The 13274-nt window shown below is 51.4% G+C and overlaps 1 protein-coding gene across 6 annotated transcripts in view; it reads right to left on the bottom strand.

Annotated features, from left to right (window-relative positions):
* Positions 1–474: 474 nt before the first annotated feature.
* Vav2 (vav guanine nucleotide exchange factor 2) overlaps positions 475–13274 on the bottom strand; it is a 169211-nt gene continuing 156411 nt past the window's right edge. For 4 of the 6 annotated variants that reach the window (XM_036185210.1, XM_036185212.1, XM_036185211.1 and 1 more), the window contains 6 exons: positions 12113–12229; positions 10657–10744; positions 9438–9561; positions 8683–8769; positions 7839–7993; positions 475–4681 (listed from right to left, as the gene is read on the bottom strand). In XM_036185210.1, the coding sequence (XP_036041103.1) occupies positions 4634–4681; positions 7839–7993; positions 8683–8769; positions 9438–9561; positions 10657–10744; positions 12113–12229 (619 nt within the window). In that variant the 3' untranslated portion in view covers positions 475–4633. The remainder of the gene's footprint in view (positions 4682–7838; positions 7994–8682; positions 8770–9437; positions 9562–10656; positions 10745–12112; positions 12230–13274) is intronic. The other 2 variants (XM_036185215.1, XM_036185216.1) reach the window with 1 other exon arrangement.

Here is a 13274-nt window from a genome sequence, read left to right as displayed (position 1 = left end):
GGGCAGCTCCTGCCACTATCACTTCCAACTCAGCCCAAGGGGCCGCATTTCCAAGTGATCCTGGCACCTGCCTCACTCCCAGCTCCCAGCCGCCCACCTCAGGCCACAATCTTCTTTCTAGCCCATGGACGTAGGTGGAGTGCCCTTTGTGGGCATAAGCTGAGGGGGTAGAAAGAAGGCTGCTGTCCCCAGTAAGGTCTGGAAATGCACAAGGCCTCTCTCTATGGGGCTGCCTGGAATGGGAGTGTCATAGTTAGGACTTCTATTGCTTTGATGAAACACCATGACAGACGAAACTTGGAGAGGAAAGGCTTTATTTCAGCTTCCACTTGCACAGCAGTCCATCACTGAGGAAAGTCAGGGCAGGAACTCAGAGATCAGGAACCTTGAGGCAAGAACTGATGCAGAGGCCGTGGAACTGATGCTGCTTAATGGCTTGCTCAGCCTGCCTTCTTACAGCATTCAGGAGCTGGGCCCTTTCACACCAATCATCAATCAAGAAAATGTACTGTAGATTTGCCCATAGGCAAATCTGGTGAGGGAATTTTCTCAATTGAGGTTCCCTCTTCCAGAATGACTGTAGCTTGTGCCAAGGTGACATAAAACCAGCACAGGGAGGTTGGGCTCTGCCAGCCTGGAGGCCACATCATCCAGTGAAAGGACAGCATCCCCGCTCGTGGGTAGGTAAAGGGCTTGGAGATAAACCACCCCAGAGACAGTTTCAGAGAACAGTGTCTACTTTATGGCATGTGAGCAACCATTTACATAGTGGAAGCCTGTCAACTGTGATTGGTTAGCACATTACCTCAGACTGGATACTGAAATGCTCACACCACCAGGGTCTCTGTGGAAGAAGCGCATTAAAGGAGACGTAGAGAGTGCAGACTCATCCCAGGTCAGCTACCAGCTACTCAGGAGACTTAGAATTCAGTGTTCTAACTTCAAGAGCATGGTGTCCTATGCTTCGTTTAGAAGTGCAGTATGTCAAGTGGGCTGGCCACCAGGTAACGACTACATTTCCTCTGACAGGCAACCAGAGGACATGCATGGTCAGTAGCTGTGATGTGGATAGGGCTAGGGATGGACTGTGCAACAGAAACTCATGAGCTCTAGTTCCCAGGGACAGTCAGAGATGGGTCTTATAAGAGGCAAAGGTCCTTGCTGGCTCCTAATCCAACAAGGCTAGGATGCTCTTGAGAAAAGGAAGAAACATGTGTGCCAAGGGAAGATCACCAGAGACCACAGCAAGAGACTTCTACTGCAAGCCAAGGAGGAAGTCTGCAGAAAAAAACACCTGATGGCCTTGACCTTGACGTCTGGGACTACAAGGATATGGGCTTCTGTACCCACATCTTCAGTCTGAGATTTTCCTCACAGTAGAGGTAATAGAGATCATCTGAGGAAAGATGCAGAGCCCACTGGGAACCAGGACTCTGCCCCTCAGGGTACAGTGGCCCAGGAGGGACACCCAAGACTATCCCAGAAAGGGCTGCAGGATTGAGGGAGTTGCTTCCTCTACTGGCTGCCCACATGGTGGGGATGTAGGCCACCAAGGCAGAAGAGACCCAGAGGAGGTGAGGAGGGCAAGTCCTGGACCTAATCAGCAGGAGCTGGCTGATGGGTGGCTGAAGGCCCTGGGGTCCTTCTGCCCTCTACTCCCCAATGGCTTCTGGTTACAAATCCTGCAGAAGATTGCAGTGGCTGACGCCATCACAGGCTGGGGAGAACATGTCCAAACAATTGTGGGGAGGCGTGTCAGGACAAGGGACTGAGCATACACAGGGTGACCACCACACTACATGGACTAGATAAAGATGGGATGGACATAATCTTCATGTTTACCTTGCCTGGGCGAATGGGAAGGATCCATGATCACAGTCCTTGACACACAGAGTGCTAGGGCTGAGACAGGGTAGCGTGGGCTCCTCCACTCTCGGTAGTGAGATCACAGCCACAGGTGACATTTGTAAGAAGAACCCACACTAGCCAAGTGCCTCCCAGTCTCATGTAACATTCACAGGAACCCACAAGGTGCACCTATGTCAAGGGCAGCCAGCTGCCCACCCTGGTGGCCTTGATCCATCTCCTTGGTAACAGGACACCACGTTCTGCGGGTGAGCATGTGCCTCCCTCACTCTGTGCACCTCCAAGCATCAATGTAGCCACGAGTGGCCCTGCAACAAGGTGCTGGCTAAACAGCTGACAGGGGCCTCTGCTTCCTTCCACAGTTACACCATCAGGAACCGCAGGAGCCACACTGGGCAGCGAGGTAACCATGAAGAGGGAAGGACAGGCTAAGGATGGCCTGGGATCCTGAGGCATGGGCTGCTTTTTCCCTACGGGATGATGGGGGCAAACAACACTTGATTACTTAGGTTTTCTTTATCAAATCACATAGGACTCATCCTGAAGGAGAAAGTGCTGTTTTTATCTCTGAAGACTGAGGTTCCTGATCTAAGGTCACCTGGTAGATTCCGCTGGATGCTGTGCCAGCCCAGGCTGAGGTGACCATTTGGCAGCCAGGCTTTGGGTAGGACAAACCCTGCTGGACTCAGGACACCAGCTAACCCCCTCCCAGGCACAAAAGGTTAACCACGGCTGCAGAATAGAATGTAGGTTTATTTGTAGTAAAAACCGTAGCCTGGGGAGGAAAACCCATTGGCAAATGTACAATTGTTCCATTAGGGGGTGCTGCTGGCTGTGGGACCCCTCATCCCTGACTTGCATGCATTGCACTGCAAATGTTCACAGCTGATCTCAGGCCCCCGGTCCTCAGCCCTCAAATGGCGCCCAGTCTCTCGAAGAGGTGCCTATGTACCAGCTTGCCCAGCTTGCCCAGCCTTCCCATCACCCTGCTCAGTGTGGCGCAAAAAAAACCAAACCAAATACAAACGTCAAAACAAACACAAAACATTCACAAAACCGGGGCTCTAGATCATTCTTTTTCTCAGTGTCCTTCATTATCATGACTTATATCATGACAAACTAAAATATACATCATTTTGCTATTATAGAGTCTCTTATTCACAGATATATAATGGGAGATTTAGATGAAATAATTACAACTTTCCCCCCCTTTAAAACACAAATGGGCAAAACAAAACACAACAGGACAAAACAACAACAAACAAAAACCAGAAAAAACTAAAGCACGGGGCATTCATATAGAAGGGGCTGACAGAGCCTCCCCTCAGCCTGCACTGGCCCTGGGCAGGCCGGGCCGAGGACTGTGCAAAGCAGCCTGTGCCCCCAACTCTCTCCAAGCCAACTTTTCACTCCCAGCTTCTCACAGCTTGAGACTTTCCAGGTTGTCTCACTTTCTGTTGCTCCCCATCATCTGAATTCCTCCTTGCCTCCCCCCATATCCCAGCAAGCTGTATGTGGGCACCAAGCTGGAGGACATGAGGCCAACTTTGGAAAGTATGCCCAGGTACAAGGTGGTGCCCAGTCCCACTCCAGCAGGGACAATGACTCAAACCCTAGCCTTGGTTCCCTCGTCACCCAGGACTGGGCAGCTAGATGGAGAAAGGGCCCCCAAGAAGTCTGTGTCTTGACATAAGCTTTCACGCGGAATTCTGGGTAGGGAGAAAACAGGGGTGGGCCAAGCCAGAGGTCAAAGGCCAGGAAGCACCAGGAGAGGGGGGTTAAAGGGGTTGAGATACCCCAAGAGCACTTATTTTGGGTTGGCCACAGGTCCAGTGTGTGGGCTGCAGGAATCATTGTGGGGACACCTGTCAAGGGCTAGAACCAACATCTAGTGCAAAGGCCAGCAGACTCCTAGGGACCATGGTTTGGAATGCAGAAGACCCAAGAGTGCCTCCTGGAGAGAAGAGAGGCAGTGGGGAGGGGAACCTGGGCCTCTCCCCTGCCCTTTGGGGTTCGCAGATGTGTCCCCTGGCAGCAGGACAGGGAAGACCTCAGGAAAGAGGCGTCAATGAGCAAAGAGCAGTACCACTGACTGGGGTGGGCTGGGGGTGGGTTAGCAATGCCATCGTTCCAAAGGCCCCTCCAGAGAGAGAGGGGCTTGCCAGTTAGCTCAGCAGGACCCTGACGTGTTGGGAAGGGAGGTGGTCAGGGAAAGCCGCAGAGCCAGCATGACCCGGTGGACCCTGTGCAAGCTCTGATCCTGCACCACGGATGGGCCTAGTGGGTGCTACAGCACGGTCTGGTCCTGCCTGCCTCCCAAGGCCTGACACCCACTCTAGAGAGCAGCAGAAAAGACAGGCAGATCAGGGCAGGGCCGAGCAGATGGGGCTGGGAAGGGCCCTCCCTGCTGTCCCCAGCCCTCCCTGGCACACAATGAGTTGAGTTCTGGGCTCCTGAACATCTAAACCAGAGAGTCAGGTGGTGGCTTCTGACCTTGGCTGTCATCCACACCCACCTGGCCACATTGCCTGAGCTCCCTCTCCGTGGTGCTCTAGGTGTGGCCAGCACAGGTTTCCTCTATGTACAAGGAATGTACCCAGGGACAGGCCACCCAGGGCAGGTGATGGTGGAACACCTTCCCCATCCCTGTGGGCGGTAACAGCTGCAGGCTTGGCAGGCAGTTCCTGGAGCCATGGAGAAGCCAGAGGTGGACTTCAGAGGTGGGGAGACTCCCAAGAACATCCGTGAGTCCATCCATGTCTCGCCCTCACTGGATGCCCTCCTCTTCCACGTACGTCGAAGGAAACCAACCGATCTGAAAGAGATGGCGGGCCATGTGTGTCTGCGTGTGTGTGCATATGGCAAGGGTGTGTGTGTCAGGACAGGGACAGGAGGAGCGTAGGGAGATGAGAACTCTCCTGCATGCCAGAGATCTCAACCAGGCCTCACCGAGCCTTGAGGAGAGACTGGCAGCCTGGACCTAGTCTATGATCTGCCGGTGAGAAAAGCATCAGACCCTACTGAGGAATGCATCTTCCCACATCTCTTGACACACAACCTGGTCCTCAGCCTTGACAGTGATGAAAAGCAAAAGCAAACCCAGACAGCAGCCAGGGATCCTGGGTCAGGATGGAAAGAGCTACTCCATATGTTCTAGAAAACTGAGAAGAAGGCAAACATTTCTTCCAGAGAACAGGAGTCAGAAATCAAGGAAGTCCTAGGCCGGAAAGGAAGCTGGATATGGTGATGAATGTCCATGACCCCAGCATTCAGGAGACTGAGGATTACCTTGAGTTCAAGGCCAGCCAGCCCTTCTCAGTGAGACCCTGTCTTCAAAAATAAAACAAAACTAACCAATAAACAAAAAAGGAAGAAGGGAAAGAGAGAGAGGGAGAGAAAAAAACCAACAACCCTAGAATCAAAAGATACAATGACTTAAAAGAGTCTAAAAGGATTAAGCAACAGGTTAGACAGAGCAGGACTAACGGTAGGTCAATTCAGGATAGAATGCAGATGGAAGGCCAGGCGGTGGTGACGCACGCCTTTAATCGCAGCACTTGGGAAGGCAGAGCCAGGAGGATCTCAGTGAGTTCGAGGCCAGCCTGGTCTACAGAGTGAGTTCTAGGACAGTCTCCAAAGCTACAAAGAGAAACAGAGACACCCTGTCTTGAAAAATTAAAAAAAAAAAAAAAGAAAAAAAAAAAGAAAGAAAAAGAAAAGAGAATGCAGATGGACATAGGAAAGAAAGGGACCTGGCAGATAGCCTCTTAACCAAGTTCAAAGTTCATACCACAGATAAGGAGAGCCTGGAACTGGACACCCCAAGCAGAATCCATCCTCGCTAGCATCTGAGAGGAGAAGCCTTGATTAAGGGACTTCCAGTTCAGACAGACACATCTGTGGGACTTTCTTGATTGTTAACTGATGTAGGAGAGTCCAGCCCACTGTGGGCAGCACCATCCCCTAGGCAGGTGAGCCTGAGACATGTAAGATGAAATAAAGCCTTCCCTCCCCTAAGCTGCTTTTGGTCAGACTGTTTTATCACAGTAACAGAACAGAGGTTGTAACACTGGTGAACGACATTCCCCTTGTGTACACAAACATGAAGGTATAGCCTCTGTCTAAAATGCAAAGAAACATAAAACCTAACAATGGAACAAAACAAACAAACAAACAAACAAAAAAAAAAAACCACCTGTCCCCTCCTCAAAAAACAGTACAAGTCACATATGACCAAGAGAAACTGTGGAACATTCCAGTTAGTATGATGGTCATGGTCAGTAGCTCATGTATCCAGTAAACAATAGCTAGAAGAAACATAATTGAGAAAATTGGTGAAATTAGAAAATTTGACTACGGATCAGCAAACTGTATTATGTCAAAGGGGAAAAGCCTTGACCTCAGGGAATACTAGGGAGTAAAGAAATGTCACTTGGGCAATTACTCTCAAATATTAAAGAGTACAGAAGATACATGGCAATGCCACACAAAAACTGGGAGGAAAATAATTTATAATTCAAGGCTTTGAGGTCCTTACACCTTCTCTGAAGTAAAAGTCCTCCTGAAGGGACTCTGTATAGACCAAGTGCATCTGGGACCACCAGAGTATTAGCATATGTAGTAAAAGGGTATATAACTAAAAAATAAAAAAAGAAAACAATCATGAGGAGGGGAAGGAAAGTAGACAGAAAAAAATATTGGTTAACCCAAAAGTTGCCCAGGAAGAAGAAAGGAGTAACAGACTGACAATAAGCAACAAGAGGTTGGACTTATAAATGAATGGCCTATATTTATACTAAATGTAAATGGACTATATATGCCTACTAAAGGGCAAAGACTGCCACATTAGAGTCACTTAAAAAAATCCAACTGGTTTCAAGAAACTCATCTCAAGTACAAGGAAAGAGAAAAATCAACCATGACAGGAAAGAGTGTGGGGAGCTGGTTAGAAGAGCAGCTGCTCACGGGAAACTGCTGCTGCCTCTATCAGGAGACAGATGCAGCAGTAAAACTGCCAGAGATAAAAAGGCATTCCACGATGATAGCAGGTTAAATCAGCAGGAGCTACTCACAAAAGTTCAAACCAGTTATTTTCAAACTGTGCTACAGAATGGCCTGGACCTGAGGCGGGCCCAATCAAGTTACTGAATCACTGTCCCAGCTGCTTCCAACACAACTGGCATGGGCTAGTTTTCAGGGCCAGGGTCCAGCCCTCAAAGTGGCTGCTATGACTCAGTAGCCTTCACTCTCTTGAAGGGCAGCTGGGTATACATGAACACATCTTGGCCTGCAACACAGATGTCAAGCTGACTGGGGCAAAGAACGGCTCCTGCTATCAGCTGTAGAATGTTCAGCAGGGGAGCTGAGGCTGCCTGGTCCTCTGCGCACAAGTGCACCTGTCTGGGTACCTATGGCCCCAGGAAAACCCTGTTTGTCCTGGTGGTGGCACAGGGAGCTCTTTGCTTTTCCAAAAACCTGGGAGACCTGGGTTTCAGAGGCCTGGGTCAAAGCCAGTGGATCTAGATGGGTCTGGGAATAGAAAGGGCTTTTTGCAGGATCTCGGGGGGGGGGGGGGGGGAGTCTCAGGGAACTACCTGGCAGTCATTGGAAACAGGAAGAAGAAGAGATGGGATGGGTAGGATCTGATGGGCCCCTGAGGCTTCCCTACCTTCAAGTGACCAGAAGACTGTATATAAAACCCATTTCTGAGTGACCACAAAGGTAGGGAAACAGGGTCTGACACAGTACAGGGTCTGTGAGGCCTGGATCAAGACCTGACCAGTGCAGCTAGGATCACAATGAACATCTGGTTCTTCACCCCCACACCTGTGACATCAGAGAGATCTCAGGCACAGCATGCCTAACAAGGCTGAGCATAGTCGAGGCTGTAGAGTAGCTTGTCTGAGCCCAACTGGGTCAGAGACAGCCCTGGGCCTTGGCAATAAAGTCCTCAAGCCAGGTAAGTTACTCACCCGTCCATTCGTCTCGCCTTTCCACCAGCCCTGGTCCCCACCAATTCGGCTGTAGATCTTTACCACATCACCTTCCCGAAGTGACAGCTCCCGCATGTCCCGTGCAGCAAAGTTGTACCTGGCCACAGCTGTGCCAATGACCCGTGGTGTGAACACTATTGGGGCAGACAGAGTGGTCCATCACATAACTGCAGGAGCTAGAGGGACACGCTAGCCTCCAGCTCAGGGCCCTCCACACCTTGGTGGGTTTGGGTATAATGACACACCCATGCATTCACTAGAAGAGGGTTGGAGCTATCACCACCCATGCTGGGCAGCTATCACAGGCAACAAGCATGTCATTGGTGAACAGAGCAGGCACCCACGCCTTGACCACAATAGCTTGTGGTATCCCCATCCCAGATCTCCAAACTAGACTGGAAACCCACCGAACTGGTTCAGCCCGGAACCCAGAAGTCTTGAGGGAGGATGAGTGAGGGGACACACACAGCCACACACAGAGGGGCTTTGGCTCTGGCAGCAGAAAGCATGTCATACCAGGGCTGACCAAAGCCCCCTCCTTTGCACCCATCCCCATTCCCATGGCAGCTTTCGCTGCCGCAGAGCAGTCACCAGACCTGCCCCTCCTGTCCACATTTCCCACAACCAGAGGCAAAGCACCCAATGGCCGTGAAGGATGACAGCAGGGGAGGCAGGGAAGGAGCTATCAACCCGGGAAGAACCCTGCCTAATGTGTCCTTGTGTGCAGCAGCCGTGGCCTGATTCCCAGCCTCCCTCCCCTACCCGGCACCGGGCTGCACAGCCAGGGGGACCCATCAGGCTGGGCCCTGAGCAGTAGAGGTACCTGACCAGAAGGGAGCGGAGGGGCCCTGAGGGGCAAAGCTGAGGCCCTGAGGACTGAGAAAAGAAAAGTTGTAGGAAGCACAGGAAGCTGCAAAGAGGCGAGAGAGATCATAAGACAGAGGGCAGGATGCTGACGGCCAAGAGCACAGGGGATGCCAGGCTCTACCTCAGGAGGACACCAGGGAGGGCAGGGACCTAGCACAGGCATAGCTAGACCACTGCTTGCTCTACACTTATGGCTTGAAAAGACATTGGAGTCAACTGTCATGGAGGCTGGCAACCCTCTGCTGGTCTGCTCCATCTGGGGTGGGGGAGGGAGTGCTCATGGCTCTGCAGGTCCCTATAGACTGGAGACGTGGGTTACTCGGGGTAAAGAGCTCTGAGCTAGAAGCCAAATGCTTTGGGCCTGTCTTTGTCCCAAGGCCTAGGTTGCGCCCCTGTCCTGGGCTTTGGAGTCCCCCCTTTAGGCAGACAGCTGCCTGGAAGGGCCAAGGCCCCAGAACACCCAGGAGGGATCTGTTCTCAGATCCTGCCCTACTGCTTCTCACTACTGCCAGCTCCAAGCACAGGCGTCAAGTGCCAGTGCAATCCCCATCTGCTACGTGAAATGAGAAGGGGCATGGGTAAGCGCCAATGACAGATGGGCAGGCCTGGTCCACGCTCAGGGATGGGGGCAACAACTCTTGACCCAGGTGGACAGGGAGCATCTTGGCCCTGGAAGTGGCCTGAGTGGATACCCCTGGGCACAGGCATTACCTGGGGACCGGCTTGAGGCCCTGGTGGCGGCGCGCTCCCGGGACTTGTAGGGGAACTTGAGTGTAGTGTCCAGTTGCTTGAAGCTTTCTTTGAGTGAATGGCACTGGTAGTACTCCACCAGCTCCTGCGGAGGGCGCATACTCACCAACCACTGGAGAACCAGGAGCCCTCCCACCTCCTGGGTTCAAAGGTATAGACTCCTCAGAGAACCCTCCCTCCAACCAAACCCAGCTAGGGTGGCCAGTGCCTCCAAGACCTCTCCCTCGGCTTCAATGCTCCCAAATACTTCTGAAAGAATGTTCTAGAAGGAATGCCAAGGTTGAAGGACAACCTGATGACTGTAATACCTTCCAGGCTGGATGAGGGCACACCAGCAGAGCAAAATGCCCTGAGGCTAGTGCCAGGGGGAGAACCAGGCAACAAGGAATGATGGGCACACAAAGGGTGGTGCCATGGCTTTGGAAGAGCCTGGCTGCCCCGAGAGGCACCTAGAGCCTCACATGACGGTGCATGTTGGCTCTGGGCTGAGAAAGGGGTTTTAGGCACTGTTTGTCTTTGTGTTTTCCCATGGGCCACAGAGGGGAAATGAAAGCTCCAGTGTCCTCCCAGGGGGAAGTGTTTTTGTCTAAAAGAAATACAGGGCCAGGAATGGTGGCACACGCCTTTAATCCCAGCACTAGGAAGGCAGAGGCAGGCTGGTCTACATAGTGAGACCGTCTCCAAAAACAAAGCAAAAGGGTTGGCGTTGAGGTTGGGCCCAGTGGTAGGGCAATTGCCTAATGTGTATGAGGCCCTGGGCTCCACATTAGTACCAAAAAGAGGGGCAGTAGAGGTCAGAAATAGACAGAAACAATCTCATGTCACCTCAAGGAACACTATGCCTTTCATTGTATTATGGCAGGGCTGACCCCAAGGAGGTGGAGAAACTCAGGTTGAGTTGGTTTACAGTCTCAGGTCGGGTGAGAAGCCTCACCAGGTCTTGGTTTCTGCTCTATCACATGACCTAGGCTTTGGAGTGTCTCAACTCAAGTATAACACTGCTCCAACTGTCCCCAGGTACCCTGTCAAGTTCCCCTACATTTTTGCCCCACACTGGAAAGAACCATTCCTCCCTAGGCACAGAGAATGGGCCATCAGGGAGCAGAATGGCTGTGGAGTGGAGGACCATTGGACCTCTGTGGCCAGGGTCTGGTACAGCAGGGGTGACGGGCACACGCACCAGGAGGCTCTCAAACTTCTTGGCTTCAGTGATGTGGATCCAGTTGTCTTTCTCCACTACCTTGATATGCTTCACCTCATCATTGAACCTGGACAGACACACAGTCCAGCTGTTACTGCATAGGAACACAACCCCAGGCTTATCCCAGATCTGTTTCTGCAGAGATTCTGACCCAAACCTCTTTACCACCTCTGCAGCCACTCCAAGCCAGCTGTTTCTCCAGTCTTTGGCTTACCCCATTTGGGCAGATCTCCCAGGACCCACTCCATCGCTCTCCCTGCTTGCTTGAAATCCACACCCCAGAGTCCCCACTACAAACTCCTCTCCTCTCCCTTCTCACTGCCCTCTCCAGGCTTCTGCTGCTTATAGTTTGGGACTTGTGCTCATTGCCTGGAGACTGGGAGATCCCCCTCCTCCTGTAAGCAGTTCAAGTGTACCCAACCTAGAGAGCCTTGGGAGGCTCTCCTGAAAGCCATCCCAACCCATGCCAGGCATCAAAGTCAAAGACAACATACAGACAGAAAAGAAAAGTAGAGCCAGTATCCTTATGACTGTGGGTATAGGAACCCTGCCAGTTAAGCAAGAGAACCTATCACCCTATTTCATGTATATCTTGTACATGAACCGAACATGTAACAAGGCTGGGCACCTTGGCCAGGGCTGAGGGAGTGGAGAGACATCCTAGGAATACAAGGTTGGTTCAATACCCTGAAATCAGCTAAAGCAAAAACTGACTAATGAATAATCAAGCCCTCAACTGAACAGTCTCCCACTCTACAGGACCTTTGCAGGTACCTGTGTCCCCTCTAGACTTAAACACGTGCTGTGAGCCAGATCAATAGGACCCCCACTGTGGTATCCTAAAGGCCAGACATACACAAGACACTATGGACACTCCTATGGAGTGGGTGTGATGTCTACCATGTCATTACATGGGACTGGTTATAGGGGATGCATTTCTTAACCCTGTAACACCTACTAACTTGTACCCATGGGTGTCCTGTGCTGAGGAAAACAAACAGCCAGCTTTTTTGCTTTGTCTTAATCTGAGGAAAGATGCCCAGAACAAGGGCCTGTAGCCCAAGCTACAAGACTGTCATGGCCACTGCTGGAGTTCTCCAAGGGTCTCCAGGTGCCACAAAGCAACATGATGAGTACATCCTACCTAAGACTCACTGGACAGGCTGGCAGTACATTCCTGACAGCACCTCCCGGTGTCCTATCAGCCCACCTATCTCTGAACACGCTCCATCCTCGACCCACATAGCCATGGAATCATGTCTTTTGTAGGCTGCAGGTTGTACCCAGCACACGGGAGGAGCCCTCATGGCTAGCATGTATTCTCTGCCACCACCTCACCCAAGATTTTCTAGCCTGGACATCAGAGAAGACCCACTCCATCCCCTCAATAACGGGCTCAGGAGGGATACTCATGGGCCCCAGGCCTGTGGCTTACTTGATGCTGATGGCAAAGCGCTCGGCCTCTGCTGGTCGCTCTCTGATGAGGTAGGTCCCACTGGGATGAGACTTGAGCAGATTGTCCGTCTGCTGACGTTCCATGTTGCCAGCAAACCTGGGGTCAGGAAACCAGAACTGAGACACATTGCTGAAGTGTAGTGGCCTTGGTGTACATGTCACCTGCCTCAGGCTTTGCTCATCTGAACTTCAAACCTTTGAATGAGGGGTATGTGGCCATGTCCTGATCATGTGGAGGACAGCACCTCAAGTCAAGAGTACAAGGGTACCTGATGAAAATGTCACAGAGGGGAGAGACAGAAGAGAGTGCCACAGCCAGGTGGGGGCTATCTGAACCACAAACTCTACCAGACCCCATTTTTTCTAAAATTTTTTCACTATTTGAAAAGAAGTAATGATGTGGGCATCTTGGGAGCGACACTCTGGAGAGGGATAGCATCCATGCAGAATGAGATCTGGGCAAAATCAGGCCTTTCCCACCATCAAAAAAAGGTGGTGAGGTTGGTCACCTCAGCAAAGCAACCCCAAGGTTCTCCAGGGTGCGACACCATGGGCCTAGTCTTCAGTAACATTGCATAATCAAGGTAGATCTGGGGCTCATAAATTAAATTTCTTGGTGGCTGGGGCAGGGGAGTCACTTTCTTTAGTAGTAGCCACTGGTAGGTTGCCCACACTCTAGTTAAAAAACAATCCCCCTCCCCCACGCTCACACAAGCAAACACAACTCAACACAGTGGGTCACACAAACAAAAGGTATGAAAGTGGTAGGGGGCACCTGGAGAAGTTGGGGGGCTGAAGAGTAGTGGAGGCAACAATGACTAAAATTCACCACACACGTGTCTGAGGTTGTCAAAGAATAAAAAAATAATTTGAAAACTAAAACAACCGTGGGGTGGACAATCTTGAGTGTCAATTTGAATCACCATGGAAACAACTCTCTGGATGGCTCAGGGATTATCTAGATTAAGCTAACTGAGGCAGGAAGGCCCAACCTCTGTGCAGGTCAGGCCCCATGCCATGGGCTGGGTTCTCAAACTGAATAAAAACAAGAGCAAGCTGAGCCAGCATTGTGCATCTCTCTGCTTCCTGACCTGGGATGCAGTGTGAACAGCTGCCTTGTGGTCCCCCATGACGTACTGTAC

This window comes from Onychomys torridus, chromosome 4 (assembly GCF_903995425.1).
Source record: "Onychomys torridus chromosome 4, mOncTor1.1, whole genome shotgun sequence".
NCBI lineage: Eukaryota > Metazoa > Chordata > Mammalia > Rodentia > Cricetidae > Onychomys > Onychomys torridus.
This window is presented reverse-complemented; position numbering and strand designations above follow the sequence as displayed.